At 39.6% G+C, this 18,118-nt stretch overlaps 1 protein-coding gene across 7 annotated transcripts in view; it reads left to right on the plus strand.

Annotated features, from left to right (window-relative positions):
- Nucleotides 1-18,118, plus strand: part of trpm3 (transient receptor potential cation channel, subfamily M, member 3) — a 121,540-nt gene that overhangs the window by 60,741 nt on the left and 42,681 nt on the right. For all 7 annotated transcript variants that reach the window (XM_068566730.1, XM_068566731.1, XM_068566733.1 and 4 more), the window contains 5 exons: nt 4,129-4,208; nt 6,240-6,441; nt 7,635-7,848; nt 9,623-9,747; nt 10,285-10,456. In XM_068566730.1, the coding sequence (XP_068422831.1) occupies nt 4,129-4,208; nt 6,240-6,441; nt 7,635-7,848; nt 9,623-9,747; nt 10,285-10,456 (793 nt within the window). The remainder of the gene's footprint in view (nt 1-4,128; nt 4,209-6,239; nt 6,442-7,634; nt 7,849-9,622; nt 9,748-10,284; nt 10,457-18,118) is intronic.

Here is an 18,118-nt window from a genome sequence, read left to right on the forward strand (position 1 = left end):
ACGTAGGTTAAGACTATTTGTTGCTGTTTCAGGGCTCTCTTAGTATGCCGTGTATGTTCAGCACCATGAACACGCACAGGCACACACTCATGCACACACTCTAGCACACACACACACACACACACACACACCAGCAGTGCTAATAGCCCCAGAGAAGACCAGTTGCCAGTTGACTGAGAGGTGGCCTGATCATGGTTGCTCGGATCAGTTTCGTTAAGTGAACTTAATTTTAAGCCGCTAACACTACATTCAACCATTTTAAAGGGAAGGCCACAACAATGCAGCCCATCACATAATACAGGTGAGCCATAAAAAACAGACTTTGTCACAGTTTTGGTTTGAAACATCTTTTAACGACATCACGATTTTTCACCACAGCAGATTTAATTTGTATTACAATTTTACTCCATTTGTGGAAATCAATCTCAGTTCTTATTTGCCACTGCTATTGATATTGTTTAATGTTATGCAGTGTTTTATGATCAAGATAAAGGAGTTTCTTCAGAGTCTCTTGTGTCAGTGGTAGATATTCTGACTTATGTATGTATGCAAGTGCTGCATCTTTCTAACGTAACCAGAAACAGCTCTGGTCTTTATGTTTTGCTTATTTTAAGATGAATGATTGAAATTAAATACTGCCTAATTGTACCACAAATGAAAAGATGTTGGTTTATTGTCATATGAAAGCTTTTTCACTTCTTTTAAATAATCCCTCAAAATGTGTTCTCTTGAATCATCTTTAATGTGTTCACTGTCTTCTAACATTGATCGTTAAAACATTTATTAGCTTTCATTCTTGATGTGTGATACACTTCAGAAGGGGAAGCAGTTGTGTCTCTTATTACTGAAAAATTGATGATTTAGATTGAATTACTTTTGGAAGAGATGTACCAGATGATGAAATGGAGATTGTCCCGCTATCTTGACAGTAAGAACAGTATAGCGGCATTGTTAAATGTCAGTTTTGAATACATTATTATTTAAATGGAAAACATGCTTGTGTAAGTGCAACAAGCTACCCTTTTAAAAAAAAAAGAAAAAAAAAAGAAGCTGAGTCGATCATATTTGTAAAAAGGAAAAGGAAAAAAAAGGGAGAGGAAAAAGGAGAGTGCAAAGGGATTAGGCTGTTGATTGGATATGGTTCCCAATTCAGCTCCCTGCCAGTGCCAATAAGGAGGAGGACATACAACAGTAAAGAAGGGGAAAGAAAGGACATGGAGGAGGTGGGGGAGGCTGATTGTTATGGAGTCAAGACCCCGAATCGGATGTCAGATGCTGCTCACTTGCTGCACAGTCACTCCTTACACGCACAGAAACACACGGCTGGTGTGTGTGAGTGAGTGAGTCCTGGTGATGAATCTTAATTACACAATGGAGTGCAGGCCGTGTGCCATATCATCACACCATGACAAATCTCATGAGCAGCACTCGAGAGCGTGATGGGAAGAGTGAGTGAAAAAATGTGCACATCATATCCATACAGAAAATAAGAAAAAGCAGCACAAAAGATTGATTGTAAAGGAAAGTAAATATTTTTTCTCTCTTGTGATGCTTTTTAAAGGTTAGATTTGAGAACACCAACGGCTTTTTGTTTTGCTTGACTGTTTTTATTTTTTTTGATCAGCCCTGTCAATACTAATTAAATCCCCCCAAAAAACTGCAGTTGCCCCCATTGAGTGGATCTAGTTTTGTCCCAGGATGAACTGGCGGATGAATACACAGTTCTAGCATGTCGGGGAAAGAATGGGGCTGGGGGCGTTTCTGTGGCCCGCTTGTCATAGTGGCCAGGGTGAGCTCTAAAAGCAGCCCCCCAGAGTAATGGTTAATCGTGGGAAGTCTGGTGTTAGGGTAAGTGTGCCTGTGTGTAGGCCGAGCCTGTTTGTGGCCAGTTGCGGTGGATTTTGGCGTGCCGTGGTGTGACAGGGCCAGTCAGGCGGATGCGGCGTGTGTTGTTGTAGCCGTGGCGGTGGGGAAAGCCTAGTACAAGCAGCTCTCAGCTCTACTGGCTGGGAGAAAAGCCGGGGCAGCTCTCCCAGAATCCAAAGCAAAAAAAAAAAAAAGCTCTGTCCTTTTGTTGTCATGTCTGTTGGGTTACTTCTGCTGTAGATGTTGTGCTCTGTCGCCACAAAATCTGCCACAGACATAGTCCACTTCCTGAAATGGTGGTGTCATTCCAGGAAGTGTAACCTTTGAACCACAAAGCGCTGACTAGAAAGTTGTAAATGGCAGTAACATTCAACTAATCACAAAAACAGAAAATGTACATCATATTTTATGTAATAGTCAGCTGTTTTGGATGAACTGAATTGTATTTCCACAGTTAATGAACATACAATAACAGGAAAAGGCATGCTATACAGAGTGGGGAAAAAAACAGAATGATATTGTTCTGTTATGCAGGGACACATAAACATTTGATCTTGGCGAGATGACTGATGAGTCAAGCTGGACCAAGTCTGTTCCAGTCTGAGTCTAAAAAACAGATTTGGCATGAGGGAGATACAATGTCAGCTCCAACCACCATCAATTCTGAATTTAGAATACCTTCTGTGTTTTTTTAAGCTTATAAGCGATGATTTCAGTATGAATGACTCAAGCAAACTATCTCTTTGATTAATCCGTTTTTATTTTGGGATATTAACACGTTAGAATTTGTGTGCTCAGGATTTCATAGGGTTCCTATCGAAGCAAACCTAATCATAGTCTACCAATCCAGTGTGTTTTACATTTACTTAGTCATTTAGTATGTGGTCTTTTCTGCCCGTTTGCTTTATTGCACCAATACCTTAACTTTTTGTGATCTTCAAGTGGTATGTCGGAATATATATATATATATATATATTCCGACATACCACTTTATATGTGGTATATATTGTATTAAGAGATGATATATTTAGGTTTGACAAGAGAAAATACATCCACTTCCATTCTGTTTAGTGTACTGCTTTTTTCAACTGACAATAAACGACAAGTCTGAGCAAACGGCTACAACTAAGATATACCAAACAAACCAAAGAAGGGACAGTTGCCAAGTCTCCTGTGTATTGTAGTATAGTCGCCCTTTAAATAAAACAAGCAGCCTTTTATCAGAAAGCTCTGGATAGTTTCATTTCTTATCAGCTAAAAGAAGGGTTTCCTACAGTTCATGGAACATATTGCCGCAAACATTGATCCTTGTTTGTATGTAACAAGTGTTCATGCGTGTATCTGTGGAGACGCCTATGCAGATGTGTATTAGTAGTGAATCTTGTGCAATTGCTTAGGCTCACTCTGTGTCTGTTGTCGTGTCTGATGCAGGATAATTTGCTCCAGTCAGGCTCTCTGTCACTCAGACCGACAGGAAGTGCGACTGCAGAGCATCACAGTTTCACAAATACACTATTTGACCTATCTGCATTATTCCTTGAAAGTCTCAGTACTGTACTGAATATAAGAACCAAAAGGAAGTTTACAATATAGAAACACATGCACACGTTTGCTCATATACACACACATACACTCAGGCAGCTGCACATAAGAGTATCTAAGGACTGGAACTCTGACATAATTTACTGCCTGACTGCATTTAACATCCGCTTTTTCCTTCATCTCATCCAGTTTGGGCTCCAGTCACTGAATAACATAAACCATTTATGTCAGAGTGTCTTCAGCGTTTGAATTATACGTGAGGGACTGTGTGCCTCTGCTGTGTGTTTGTGTGTGTGTGTGTGTGTGTGTGTGTGTGTGTGTGTGTGTGTGTTTGTGTGCCCGCCATTGCAGTGCTTTCTGTTTTTAAACCAGGCTCGAATGTAAAACTGCTGATTTTTCATTCCATTTTTTAAGTAGTACTTAAAAAATGACATTAGGTCCAACATTTCATAGTGCATGCTCGGTTTGCCATCCCTCAAACCTGCACTGCTGCATGCAGAGAAATAGACCGTGGGAGAAACGTCTGTGTTGTACAAACCTCAGACTATGACCGAAGGACAAACAAACAAACAAAAAATCATTTTTCAGGTGAACTCTTGAGTCAAACACAAGCCCGCTCATAATTATTTCTGCCTATCTGCTGCCACTCCTGCAGGCTCAGGTCACAGCTCCATTATCTGTCAAAGACTCACTGATTTTTTTCTGTCTTCCTTTCTGCAGGCACAGAAATCGTGGATAGAAAGAGCATTCAGCAAGAGAGAATGTGTTCATATCATAGTGAGCGCCAAAGACCCCCATAGGTAAGTAATTAGGTGAAGGAAATGGCAAAAAATATGAATGCATTACTATGTATGTATACATGTAAATGACATTGGTCTTAGTTATAGATAGTCATTTTTATTTTGAGGCTAAAGAGAGAGTATTTTTTGCAAAAACAAATTGTACATTTAGGATTAAGCTGCTTCATTGTTTGCTACAAAAGCTCCAAGACCTTAATGAGTGAGATAGTCACTGTGACCTCCCATATTGCATATTAAGAGCCCTATTTCACTACTGACCTTTTAAACATGCCTCAGAGTAGAATCACGCTGGCCTCTATTTACATCACAGTTAGATGTTCTACACTAATGAGCTCAAATACTGAGATTACACATTTTATAACCACAAATGGCAAACTAAGGGCCAGTTCATTCGGTCATCATTTTAAAAGGTTAATAATTCAAGCAATTCTCAAGATTGAGCCCACAGGTATATTCTGCTTAGCAGTACAGCAATGTCTAACTGTGAAAGTGTTTTGGGTATATAATAGTACTTAAACACAATTGTAATGTTGAGAACACTTCTACAAAATGTGATCTAGTTTTGAGAGGCACACTTCTGCACTCATAATCTCAAGCATCTCCTCTCATTCTGCTCCGCCAAGTCACTGTCACACTGACGTTATCAAAGTCTTTACCACAGCTGATAATGTTGCTTTGGGTGATAACCTCCTCTCTCTCTCTCTCTCTCTCTCTCTCTCTCTCTCTCACACTCACTCACATACACACACAAGAAATGGCCCTGTTACGTAAACATCATTACCATAACTTGAGGAAAGCAGGTGGAAGCCAGAAGGAGAGGAAATAGATGTTTCTCTAGATCAAATCAACTTTTCTCTTTTTAGTCATAAACACTTGTGTTGACGTATAAGGCAGGGGGAGGCAAAGTATCTTTGGTAAGAGATGACGGTAACATGAAGTGACGATCAAAGCCTCCTGACTTCCTTTCCTCCCAGGGCTCCCACTCCATCCTCCCAGGTTAAAACACAAAATGTGAAAGCTGCATTCAGTACATCTGAATAAGTATGTTCTCGGGTAGGAATACTACAATTCACATAACTGTCATTCTAACTCCTCTAGTTGCTGAAAGGTAGAGAGGAGAACATCAGGGAGCAGAAAACAGAAAGAGACACAACCAATAAAAGATTGCAGGGGTCTACAGATTCTTCTCCTTCTCTCCTCCCAATCAGGAGATGAAAGTCCGATGACAAGCTGTCATTTTGTCCTTGCCCACCTCTTGCTGTTTAGCACTTGACCATGGCAGCTCTCAAGCTTTTTCTCACCTTCTCTCAGTCACACAACCTTTCTACCTCTCTTTTTCTTTCTTGATACTACTGTAGCTTCTTTTGGGGCTCTGGCTTTTCTAGATTTCAACTATATTCTGTAAAGGACTGTGTTTATTTACCAATCTGACGTGACAGGTCTTGGCAGGTTTTTTTCCCCCAGATTTGATCTTTCTGCCTTAACTGTTCACAATAATGGTTGGAGTGACCCATATCTGATATCAATATGAACAGATCTCTGTCCTGAAATGCCTCACATGCATCCAAAATAATATCACACACGTGAAGGACTGCCCATTCGTCCAACAATACACATGAGAGTTATTGGAGTCCCGTGACTGCCAGACTCTGTTAACATATACAATTAGTTTCTGATAACCAAAGATGCACTGCCATATATAGTTGTGTGAAGGATGACGTGAAAATACACACATGAATCACAATGTGACCGTTTTCACAGCGGCTGCATGGAGTGACCAGACATGTATCTGATTTAGGATAACTCACATTGAATGCTTTTATAACATGCAGTGTACGTGTAGGCGTGTGTTCCTGTTTATGTTCCTGTTTGTGTTTATGTCTCCAGCACATGATTGGGGGAATAATATTTTGGTGTTTGCTCTACTCTGCATAGAATTGTATCTGCACCACATGAGAGCAACAAATACAGATTTTGCTCCATTTGCTTGTAATTTGAATGTAACCTGACAGTTTTACGTTCTCCTCCCAGGTGCTGTTGCGGTCGTCTGATAGGTCAGCATGTGGGCTTGCCTCCAGGCATCTCAACGAGTCAGAATGATAAGGCAGACCGGTTGGCTAAGAATGACAGCCTGTCGGAGAAGTGGTCGATCTGCAAACACACACAGCTCAGCCCCACTGATGCTTTCGGCACCATTGAGTTCCAGGGAGGAGGACACTCCAACAAAGCCATGGTGACTCTCACGACAATTCTTCTATGTTGTATTTGTATGTTGTACAGAGCAACCCGACGGTTTTACACAAAAATACACATCCAAACAACCAGTTGTCTCCCTTTGGTTAAGGCGAAGGTGTGGTTTTGAACATGGTACAGTGTATTAGTGAGGTGTATCAGTTATCAAAGATAGAGTAGGCCGAGTGGTCCTCGCTGAGTATTCTGTGAGAGTGGGATTGTAAAAACTGTCCTCAGCTGCAGAAAACTGATGCAGTTTGACAGCACACAGGTTCAGAGAGTGTTAGACGCTTGGCTGACTGAGATGAATTCAGCTCTTGATCACAGTTATACCAGCATTGTGAAAAAGGTTGAATATGTTTATGATTGGCGAGGTTTTCCGGCAATTAACACATTTCATACATAGTCCAAATGAAAATGAAAATGACTTGTATGACTCCTCTTGAGTCTTTGTGTAGCGTTCTGATCCAGCTTCTCTTCCGTTTACACTGTAACACTCAAATTTAAAGCATCACACATGTGCAATAAAATGCATCTCATGACTGAACAAAATCAATCTAATGAGTGTAATTATTATGTAATTATATATAATCATTGATTTAAATACTGTGTAAAGACTGTGGCAGATAAAATTGTGCTTGATTAATCAATCCATTCCAAAAATACTTTAGTCTGATTGTACATGTTATTCATACTTAAGCCATCTATGATAACCTTAAATGACAGAATCACATCACACATGCTATATATCGTTCAGAGGATTCAGATGATTGAGGCTGCTGAATTATGTCTGATATATTCCCGGTGTTAAATAATTCATCCAGACACATGTCAGGTTGGGTGTCTGGGGGTGGATTAGATAGATAAACAGATGCTCTATAATGCATATGGTTTTCCAATCACAGCAAACATCTGTTCAATACTGTTGTCAATACCGCCTAAAAAAAATTAAAGCCACACACTCGGGCAGGTCTGCTGATTCATGTGATATTTCTCCATTTCATAATTTTGCCTTCACATATTTGTTTTACATCAAATGCTTCCATAAGTATAAGTTATAAATTGTGTATGTAGTGTTTGTGTGTGCATGTGTTCCTGTTTGTGTTCATGTCTCAGGCACAAGCAGAGGTCAAGTCATTATGTGCCCGAGGGTGGCTACTCTGTACTCACTGACACATGCTCCACTGTTTTTAGTACGTGCGAGTGTCTTATGACACAAAGCCTGACCTGCTGCTACACCTGATGACCAAGGAGTGGCAGCTGGATCTGCCTAAGCTGCTCATCTCAGTCCACGGGGGCCTGCAGAATTTTGAATTACAGCCCAAACTCAAACAGGTCTTTGGCAAAGGGCTCATCAAAGCTGCCATGACAACAGGAGCCTGGATCTTCACCGGCGGAGTCAACACAGGTGAAGTACCGGACTCACACGCGGCTTGTTTTGAGAACTACTGCAAAACAATCTGTACTATAGTGAAAACGTGTGCTACATCTGTTTGCCTGTTTGTGTAAATATTTCTGTTGAGTGTACAAAATATGTAATGTGATATTTTATCAACAATGTGCGGCCTCACTTTTTATACAAAACAAGTGGCTATGTAATTGCTAGGAATATATTTTAAAGTATATTAAAATATTCTTCATAAGTTATCAACTATTAAATAACCATTTCTAAAACCCTGTGAGCTGTAAAGATTCTGAACCACTGGATCACTGCCAAGAGATTATTTTAAGTATATTAAGTGCACTCAATTATACTTACAGACACTAATAGTTAGACCAGACAGGTGAAGGATAACTCTCAGGTAGTCTAGAATGCCTAGTTTATTACTAGAAGCCAATGAAAAAGGTCACATTTAGACTAAAAGGTACACACACTACATTTAAATCAGGGAAGACTATTTGAACAAAAGGCTAAACGAGTTATAATGTAATTAGTTAGACAGTTAGACAGAAATAACAGAAGAGAGCCTATTATAAATGTACAGTATACTCATGTGGTATTCCATTTAAAGCAACATAGGAATTTTCCTGTTAAGAGCATTGAAGAATTAAGGTTGCGAAGAAGTTCAGCTTAAGGCTCTTTGGCCGGAGGAGCTCTCTTTTCAGAAATACTGAATAGCTGGATGAATTTGGCCTGGAGCAGGATTTACTGTATGAGGAGCTGAGTGGACTGGATCTTGAGCATACTGGGCTGAAAGTATAAAGTCCAGAAAGAAACAGAAACAGCAACAAGATGATTGTGTAACAGTGTTTAAGACAAAACATATGTTTGGTAGAAATGAATATAATGACTAGTCAGCTGACAGATTGAAAGCTTATGCATGGATATGGCGTCATCATGCATATGACAAGTAGTCCACCTGAGTGATACTATGTTTCAGAGCTTGGTAAGCTATGGATGATTTGCTGCTGTAGTTTCTTGGAAGGTATCAATGATGTCAATGCATGGATATTACATTGTATGACCATGTGGTAAAATGTATTATGTTGTTATATTACTGGGATTGGAATGGACCATATTGGCATATTGATTTCTTAGTTTGACCTTTTACTTCTTTTCAATGCTTTGCCCCTTTGTTTGTTCACTGTTTGTAGTTTTCTTATATTACATATAGGTTACCTAAATTAAATATAGCATTACATTTAAGAACAACTATGGGAGGAGAGATGAGACAGATGGAAAAAATTGAAACACCATTGGATTCAGTAGAGAGCTGACACTTGAATACAAAAATATATAAAAAAGTAAAATTTAGTGACACAATGGGTTTTGAGAAAAGAAAGTGGGAGACCTGAATAGTGGAGGTAGAGAAAGAATGACTGTCAGCAGGAAAGATGGAACAAGATATCCTCCAGGTCTGACTGCTGCTTCCCTGAGGACAACAACTATGGGCCTGAAGCTACGCCCTTTTGTGTTTCAAGCTGTGTGTGTAGCTGCATGCATGTGTGTGTGTGTGTGTGTGTGTGTGTGTGTTTGTGTTTGTGTGTGTGTATTCAAATTGCCTGCCACGCCAACCTCTGCTGCCCTCAACATGCACCTCATAGATCTTGTTTATCTTTCCCAGCAGATTGTAACATTATCTAAGTTCACACTGTGTATTGATTTTTGACTAAAACCGATTTTGTGATGTCTGTCCCCATCCTTCTCACTAACACTTTCAAACATTTATGCACACACACAGGAGTGATTCGCCATGTTGGTGATGCATTGAAAGACCACGCCTCCAAGTCAAGGGGGAAGATCTGCACCATTGGCATTGCTCCATGGGGCATTGTAGAAAATCAAGAGGATCTTGTTGGCAAAGATGTAAGTCTGAGAATAAATAAACAGAACAATCTCATATGTTAGCTTTCAGAGCGGGTGCTTGCCTACTTGTTTGCATGAATCTATGTGTGAAATAACATTACGTGCAGCCCACAGTTGCAACATCCTGTAGATTGCAGTTAACGGTTTAGTAAATGAGATGCTAAGTCAGCCAATCCATTCTGTCATAAACACTCCTTTAAAGTGAGTTCGCTGGTCGAGGACTGCAGTACATGTGTTGACTCATTGAAATCTGTGGAATCAATACTAAGTTGTAGTTAAAATTGTTCTCCTGAACAAGCCAAGCAGAGCAGATTAAACTGACAAAATATCTCTGCTTCAATGTTGATGTCTGATTTTAAACACAAAGGCTGGTATATCCTGACTTTTAGTCCTAAGAATGGTTCAAGATGGAATCCTATACCTCCCATTGTCCAACCAGTAGCATATCTTCTCTTTTCCTTTGCCAAGTTGTCACATACCCCTTCATAGATTTTTGTGTAACAATGTTTGTGTTCAATTTCATCGTTTCCCGGACAGGTTGTGCGTCCATACCAGACCATGTCCAATCCCATGAGCAAGTTGACGGTTCTAAACAGTCTCCACTCCCACTTCATCCTGGCAGACAATGGCACCACGGGAAAGTACGGCGCTGAGGTCAAGCTACGACGTCAGCTGGAGAAACACATATCTCTGCAAAAGATCAACACACGTGAGTGGAACATATCGTTATGAAAGCAATGGGTTGAAGTTGATGTATAATACACTTCATACAATAGTGCCAACACAAACACAAACTCACCAAGCCGTCTGCTTGCTTCACATTCGTTGAGGGCGGCTGGGTACATCATTGTACAGGTACTTTCATAAGCACCAAAACATTGACAATGTGCAAATTGTCAATGTGCAAACTGTCACACACCATGACTTTTCGTCACAGTGCGTGATAATAGCATAATGAAACTGTAATCCTTGTGTTTATTGATGGCAGCACTGTGAGTTAGTTGTTTTAAAACTCTATTTTTTTATCTGCAACTAGACTATAATTATTATTAGCAATTATCATTACCTGCTTTATACTGAACACATGCTGTCAGACAGCGTATTTTTAGCCAGCTGTGATATAACTCGATGAGCCTTTGAAACTGTCCCTCCCTTCAGGAGGGGTTTATTTTTTTCTTTCAAAGCTTCCTGACAGCTCAGATGAACTCTTTCCTCAAATGAACCTGTTTGATATTCCTTGCCTCTTGTTCTGGGTTGCTGCACAAAGCTAACAAATATAACAAGCACAGAGATACTGATCAGCACACGGTGGACAGCTGCACGTGTATATTTACACACATACTGTACTGCAGAAAACAACAAGTTGTAATATGTAAACACACCTAAAGGAATGAAAGGTGCATCAGATGTTTGTATTTGATACTTGATAATACAAATCAGAACATGGCACACTGGAGGATTGGGTAGACATCACATATATCAGGACGGCCAATTTTTGTACTGTATTTATTTTGTCTATATGTTGACAAACATTATTACACACTACTGTTAAAATCTAACTTTACGATGTATTTTTGTGCAGCACTCCAAGTCTTTATTTTAAAACGTATTGCACCAAAGGCATATTGTGCTCATAAAAGGGCAGCAAGATTATGTTTGAATTATTGTTTGTGAAAGGTGCAGGTGTATATGTGTTGCATCTAATGTATATGTAGGTGAATTTGTGTCTGCACATGCACATATTTGCCTTTGTGTGGTGTGTTCCTCCACTGTTGAGTCCCTGTCACATTGTATTTCTCAGTTTTCAATTTCCACATTATACCTTAGCTAGAAACCAAATGGATTTGAATGAATACAAATGCATTTCTCTCTCATTTTCTCTCTCATTTTCTCTCTCTTTCTTTCTCTCTCTCTCTCTCTCTCTCTCTCTCTCTCTCTCTCTCTCTCTCTCTGTCTCTGTCTCTCTCTATCTCTTTCTCTTTCTGTCTCTCTCTCACACACACACACACGGTCACAAACAATATAACACAAGCACACACAAACCTCCCTTAAACCTTTTAAATACATTTCTCAATAGTCTCCCATTGTGTAAAATGTGTCGGTAACAAACCTGAGTCAGATACATTTTGTTTGGGGCCATGATTTGTTATTACCGTCTTTTGTTGTCAACATAAAGGCATTTTATAATAATTTCCTCAGGGTTTGGGCGACATGAATGGAGACATTTTAACATCAATGCTTTTTCGGAAAGCGAGGGTGTCAGGAGATAGATATGTGCAATGGATACATGGGTACGAGTGTCGAGAACAATATCATGACTCAAAACTTATCTTTGTCATCACCATTTTTTTCACATGACAGAATAGCACTGATGTTCACTGATCCAGACTTTGTAAGAGTGTGTTATATGTCACTCAGGATAAAAATTTGCTGTTTTTTCCCCTCCACCAACTACTACCTCCTGACCCATTGCCTCTGGTTATTTAGGAAATGTCCCGGGGGTATTTCCTCCTTGTTCATCATCCAGTCATGTGACCTATGGGCTTCCCTTTGTCATCCTATGCCTGGACTCATATAAAAGGGGCTGGGAAGGCAAAGGGACGCCCAGTCGTCATACAAACAGCTAACCATCCATATGATGGGAATGTATTACGCCGTCTCTGCTTTATCCATCATCTTAACATGTATCTAGATTCAGCACTACTACTGCTTGGGGTCTATCAATTAAACAAGCTGATAGGTTACTGTCTGTATTGTTTATCTGCTGTTGACCATCAGAACACAGAGCTATCACTCTCAACTTAACCACAGCTGTGTATTAGCTTACACTGATAGCCAGCTTCAACTGTCTAACCTGCCGGTCAAGTTGACAACAGTTGTCTCCAGAGATGAAGTCCTGTATCAGCCAAAATAGATACTAAACCCTATTTTAAAGTGAATTAAATATCATCACACTGTTTTTACCACTTGTTGAGTGTGACCAAAGCAAATTGTTTAAGACGTGTGTAAAATATCTCTGCATTGTCTGTTGCACAGACCAATAAAACATACAAGTGTGGCAGTTGCGCTATACACATACATTAATTTACTAGCACAGCTGCAACTCTTAAGTTTTTCCTATCAACAAAGAGACATTTTTACTCCCAAAAGAGGTTAAAGCAGTTAAACACTATTGGCGAACCAGCAACATATCCATTTTCATTTGGTATCAATGTTGCAACAATTTGAATGCACTGATTTTCATGTAAATGTGCAGCCCCATTGTGGGATTACTCTGCGTCTGCATATGCACATAAGGTGCAGTACATTACACCCATGTATCTTTCACTTCTCATTCACCTCTGAAAGGTTGGCAGTCAAGGAATGATCTTAATTTGATTACCTGTCCACGGTCAATCAAAGAGTGCATCAATTTTCCTCACAGCAGTGCTCCTGTGGGATACAAGAGTAGCCTGAGGTATACTGCCAAGGAAAGAAGGATAAATAAAGTAAAAAGGGGAAAAAGGCAGTTTAGTTTAAATGGCAACGTGGGTTGCGGACCACACGTAACCACAAGCTTTTTTTCTTCTCTTTTTTGAATGTCTTTACACACAGTCACACACACTGCACACAAACACAAGATGAAAGAAGTGTGGTGGATAGATATGTGTAATCTCCCCCTGTGGTATTTTTGTGATGTCTGGGCGATCCTGTAGCTAATCCTACTGTGCCTGTGTGCAATTTTCCTTGCAACGGCTATCACGATGTGAGTGCCGCAAATGCTGTAGCAATCAAAGTGACTGCACAATATAACACAGTTTTTAAATGTGGGAGTCAGTTGTATATTGGTCTAACTACACTCTAGATATAGCTTTGATATTGCAAACTATGTATTTTCAAATATTCTAGGTCATGATACTTTTCCTTATCCCTCACCACTTAATGATTTCCTTTTGTCAAAAGATATTTTTGGTTATTTTTCACATTGCACATTTCTATGTCAGGTTATACGGCAGCACCGTTGGCACCTGTCAAATCTCATCATTGGAGCAAAGTTGGGCAATTCCTAAACCTTTTAACACCATCTTTGGTGACAAGAGCTGTGTATTCCCTCTGCAAACCTCCAGTCTCTACTGTATATTCTATGTTGTATAAGGTGTCACCTCATGGGTTGTGTGCCCTCTTCAGTGGAAAGTGGACAGGACTATTAAAAGGACAGCCTTGGTTGGTGTTAAACACATTAAATTACTTCAGACAGGAAACTGTGGTTGGGAAGCTATAAATGTGGTGGATGGACTGGAGCCAGCACATTCACACGCTAGAGTAAATGCTTAATGCTGTGCCCTGTTATACATGTATGGCTCTCTCGGGACTTGTTCAGCCAGACGTGGTCAGAGATGCAGATGCAACTGAGCCTGGAAAACTGTGACAAGGATTCAGCACAGTGCGCTTCACATGTAAGCAAAAGGAAAAAGCTTATGACCAGTAATCATTAACATTGCATAATCATGTACAAATAGTCAATTTAAAATATTGTTGCTCATCCTATTAAACCGTACCTTACTATCTTCTGAAGCCAGCAGATATTATCAAAGTAAAAAAAAAATCAATACAAATGATTGGCACCATTCAACACAGCTCACTCAGCTACTGCACAGCTCTTTTGACATGTCTCCATGTGGCTATAAAGCGTTTTAATCACACACCTCCCTCAGAAAAATGACAAGTAAAAGAGGAAGAAAGGAGAGTGAGAAAATGAAGACAGAAAAGTGATTGAGTGTGAGTCGAGTGAGAAGAGAAGAATATGAAGCGTAAAAAAAGTGTGCTGCAGCTGTTTAGGGTGCAGGCAGTGAGATGACATTTTACCTTGAGGTGTCTCCACTTAAACACCAGGATGAAACATTGAAAAGGCTGCAAGAATAAGGACATCTATTCATTTTCTTTCTTAAAATTGCACAAGATATAAATAGAATCACCTACGTCTTATTCACACAGACAGTATTGCTGTATTTTTGCTCATGTGGAAATCTAAATTGGATTTACATGCTGGGCCCAAAGAGGAAAACAAGTTTATTTATTTGTGAAAGATAAAGTCTGCAAGAATGAATGAGGCACCTTAGGTGTGCCCTCGGCCAGTTCCCTTTAAAGTACATGAAATATTAAAATGTGTGCATAAATGTTTTGTATATTGCATATGTGAGTAGGTGTAGGCTTGTGTGCATTTTTACTCCGTGTCTACTGTGTCACCTTCGCTGACCCTCCTATAGCAGTGTTTTCATTAATCACAGCAGAGGTAAAAGATGAAGTAGGTCTAGTGATTGAACCGTGTAGCAGCCCATACAGAAGTGATTGTATTATTATTACTCGTACATGGGAAGCCAATAAGGTAGTAATACGCTGTCTTTCAACCACTACAAATACCTGGACAAACTCATGATTTTCAGATATAGCTTATATCCCCTTTCTTGTGCTTTCCAACAGTGTAACCAACTGGATTACTTGGCTCTTAATCTTTGACACATCCAAAAGTTGCATTTTTAGTCTGAATCTGACTCGGAGATGTATCCAAAAATCACAAATAGCAGGAAAAGCTTCATAAAGCTTGGGCATTGTGCTGTGAAAAAAAGATTTGAAAGCCATTTAGATGTTTACAAGTTGATTGAGATTTGTATGACTATGAGTCATAAAAACTAATATACATTTTTCATGAGTCCCTTGGTCGGTGGTTTTGGTCCCAGTAGTGGTGCTGCACCGATGACTGTTTAAATCAGTGGGGCTGAACTGACTCACTGGGAGTAGCTCAGAAGATGAAACATTTGTGAGCATGTGAGAGCAAGCGTACAGAGCCAGCGTGGGGACAGAAAAAGTCAACGGGGATAAGGTGTTCCTGCACAAATGGACCAAAAAAAAAGAAAGACAAACAAGAACTGCCAGAGTGTTCAACCCTGTGCTGGAGAGATAACAGAGCCAGGTACACTCTGATATATGAAGGTGCTAATTAGAACCCTTAAGCTACTTTGGATGAAAAGGGAACCCTTAGTGGTCGGAGATGTCCCTGGAGATGACTTGTGCACACTATTTACCAATTAAGTTTGACAAAAAGCAATTTTTTCCCGTTTATTTTCATTTGTATTTCTTGTCATGAACAGTTCTTTTTTTACCAACTGTTTCTTCATATCTGTGACCAGCACTATTTTAACTGTGATTATGGACTATACAACAGACCTGACTTTCTGCCTTTCAAACAGGGTGACATATTTACTATGACGACGAGAGGCTGACTGTAGCGCTTGTTACATGGTGACATGTTTATTGTACTTTTTATGGATCGTTTGAAGTCAGTGTAGAGGAGAAATATATACTGTATCTTGTTGCTAATATAAAGTTGTGTGAGCTGAATCCAAAAAGGGTTTTACAAGGACAAGTCAACTAAATTAAGACCCTATTAATACTTGTCATTTCAAGTGTCTTGCATCAGAATAAAATCCAGATGAGCACTTAATACACCTTTACTTAAGCACTTCATACACTTTACACTTTATTTGATTTTGTGGAATGATACATTGCCTTAAGTCTAATTGTTTCAACCCCCAAATATATATGTAGCGTACAGTGGCGGGCTGTGGAATAGGTACCTACATATGCTGTTTAATTTAACGGCTAATTACGGGTGGCGTTCCCTGGCCGCCACTGTTTAACCAGCGAAGAGAGAGAAGAGAGAAAGACTTACAGAGAGAGAGAGAGGTTTTATCTGATTGGATAAAGAGCGGTAAAGGACCACACTCAGCCAACATGAAGCTGTACAAGCTTGCTGGTCAGACCAGAAGCAGACAGCAAGGCATTAGGAACAGACAGGAGCTGCTCAATGAGAAAATAAGCGAATATGGAAAAATAATTATAATATATGTAGTGTATGTATTATGTATTTGTGAAAAACATTTACATTATTAAAGAAATAGATATCACTTTTAATTATTTAAAAAAAAAAAATTAAATAAAAAAGTAATATATTTGAAAAAATAATTATAAAATAGCTATAACTTTGTGATTCTGTTTAGGCCGGTGGAGAAGTCTTAGCGGGCCCTGACGGCCCGCCACTGGTAGAGTAGCTAACTAACAAAGCAAGGCTTATTTTTTTCATGGATATAGCTCTCACAAAATAGCATACACACGCCCAAAAACAAATCAATCATTTTAACCCAATAATGATTAATTCTCGATGGCTGGTAAGAAGGTGGCACAGAACATCTGATTTGCCTGTCTTGTCATGTCCCCGTCACAGATCGGATGCTTCCCGTCTGCTTTGGTCCTCGCTAAGAAATTGATATTTGTGTTTGTGTGAGAGAGTGTTTTACTTTTTTTAATTTTATTTTTAGTGTTTGTGTGTTTTGGCTTGGCTGGAGGGCGCAAAGATAATGACCCACATACTGTAGCACACCTCCTCCAGTCATGCTGATACACATTTAACACATACAAGGACAAACTCGCAGATACTCGCACACAGAGCTACACACGCAGAGGATGAGTCATTGCAGGATCCTTAATTAGGACCATTTAAGCATGTTATGTGTGTCTTGCGTACAAGCTCGCCTTTCCCTCCCTTGTTCCGTCTTTTCCTCATTACTTCCTTGTCTCCCAGGTGGGATAATATTGAAAGTTGTGGCCCCAAAGTTTCATTTGCCACCTCTCTCCTTTTTTGCTGCCTCTGCTTTTTCACACGGTTTCACAGTAATTTCCTTCCTGAGAGATGAGGTGTTTGTTGCGGCACTGAGTTAAAACTATGTATGCGGTACAGAGACAAGGGAGAGAGTAGGTGTTTGCCAATTGTGTTATCTGATGCGTTGGAGTGTGTGAATGGTGCATGGACAGGCTTTACAAGAATAGGGTTGGAAAGGCTGAATGTGTTAAGGGAGACAGAACTAAGTGTATAGGGTTTATTGTGTAGAGTGTGTATTTTATCAAATCAAGTACGCTCAGAATGTATCCCACATTTTCTGTGGCACGACATAAATTAGTGTATTTGTCATTGTTTGATTACTACCAACAAAAACAGTTAAAGATCTAATAAAACATAATATATATAATATTGTTAAAATCACCCATGTGGCAATAGATTAACAAACTTTTATTCTCAACGCCAGGTCTAATATTCATTTCCACCAAAAAATCGACACCTAATTTTGCACGGCCTTATTTGAATGAACCTCCCACCTGTGTGAGTTCCCTTTTACTTTGCGTTGAGTAACAAAGATGGGCGAAGCGAATTTCAAGGTCAGCAAACTGTCAGGAAGCGAGGCTTACATGGATTTTGTTGCAAGGTTGCAGCAGTGATTTAGTTTGAAATATTTCGTTTTAATAATTCAATACCTTCCAGGTATTTCCACTAGAAAAC

This window comes from Clinocottus analis, unplaced genomic scaffold, assembly GCF_023055335.1.
Source record: "Clinocottus analis isolate CAN_PGR_092001 unplaced genomic scaffold, fCliAna1.0.p SCAF_7, whole genome shotgun sequence".
Classification (NCBI taxonomy): domain Eukaryota; kingdom Metazoa; phylum Chordata; class Actinopteri; order Perciformes; family Cottidae; genus Clinocottus; species Clinocottus analis.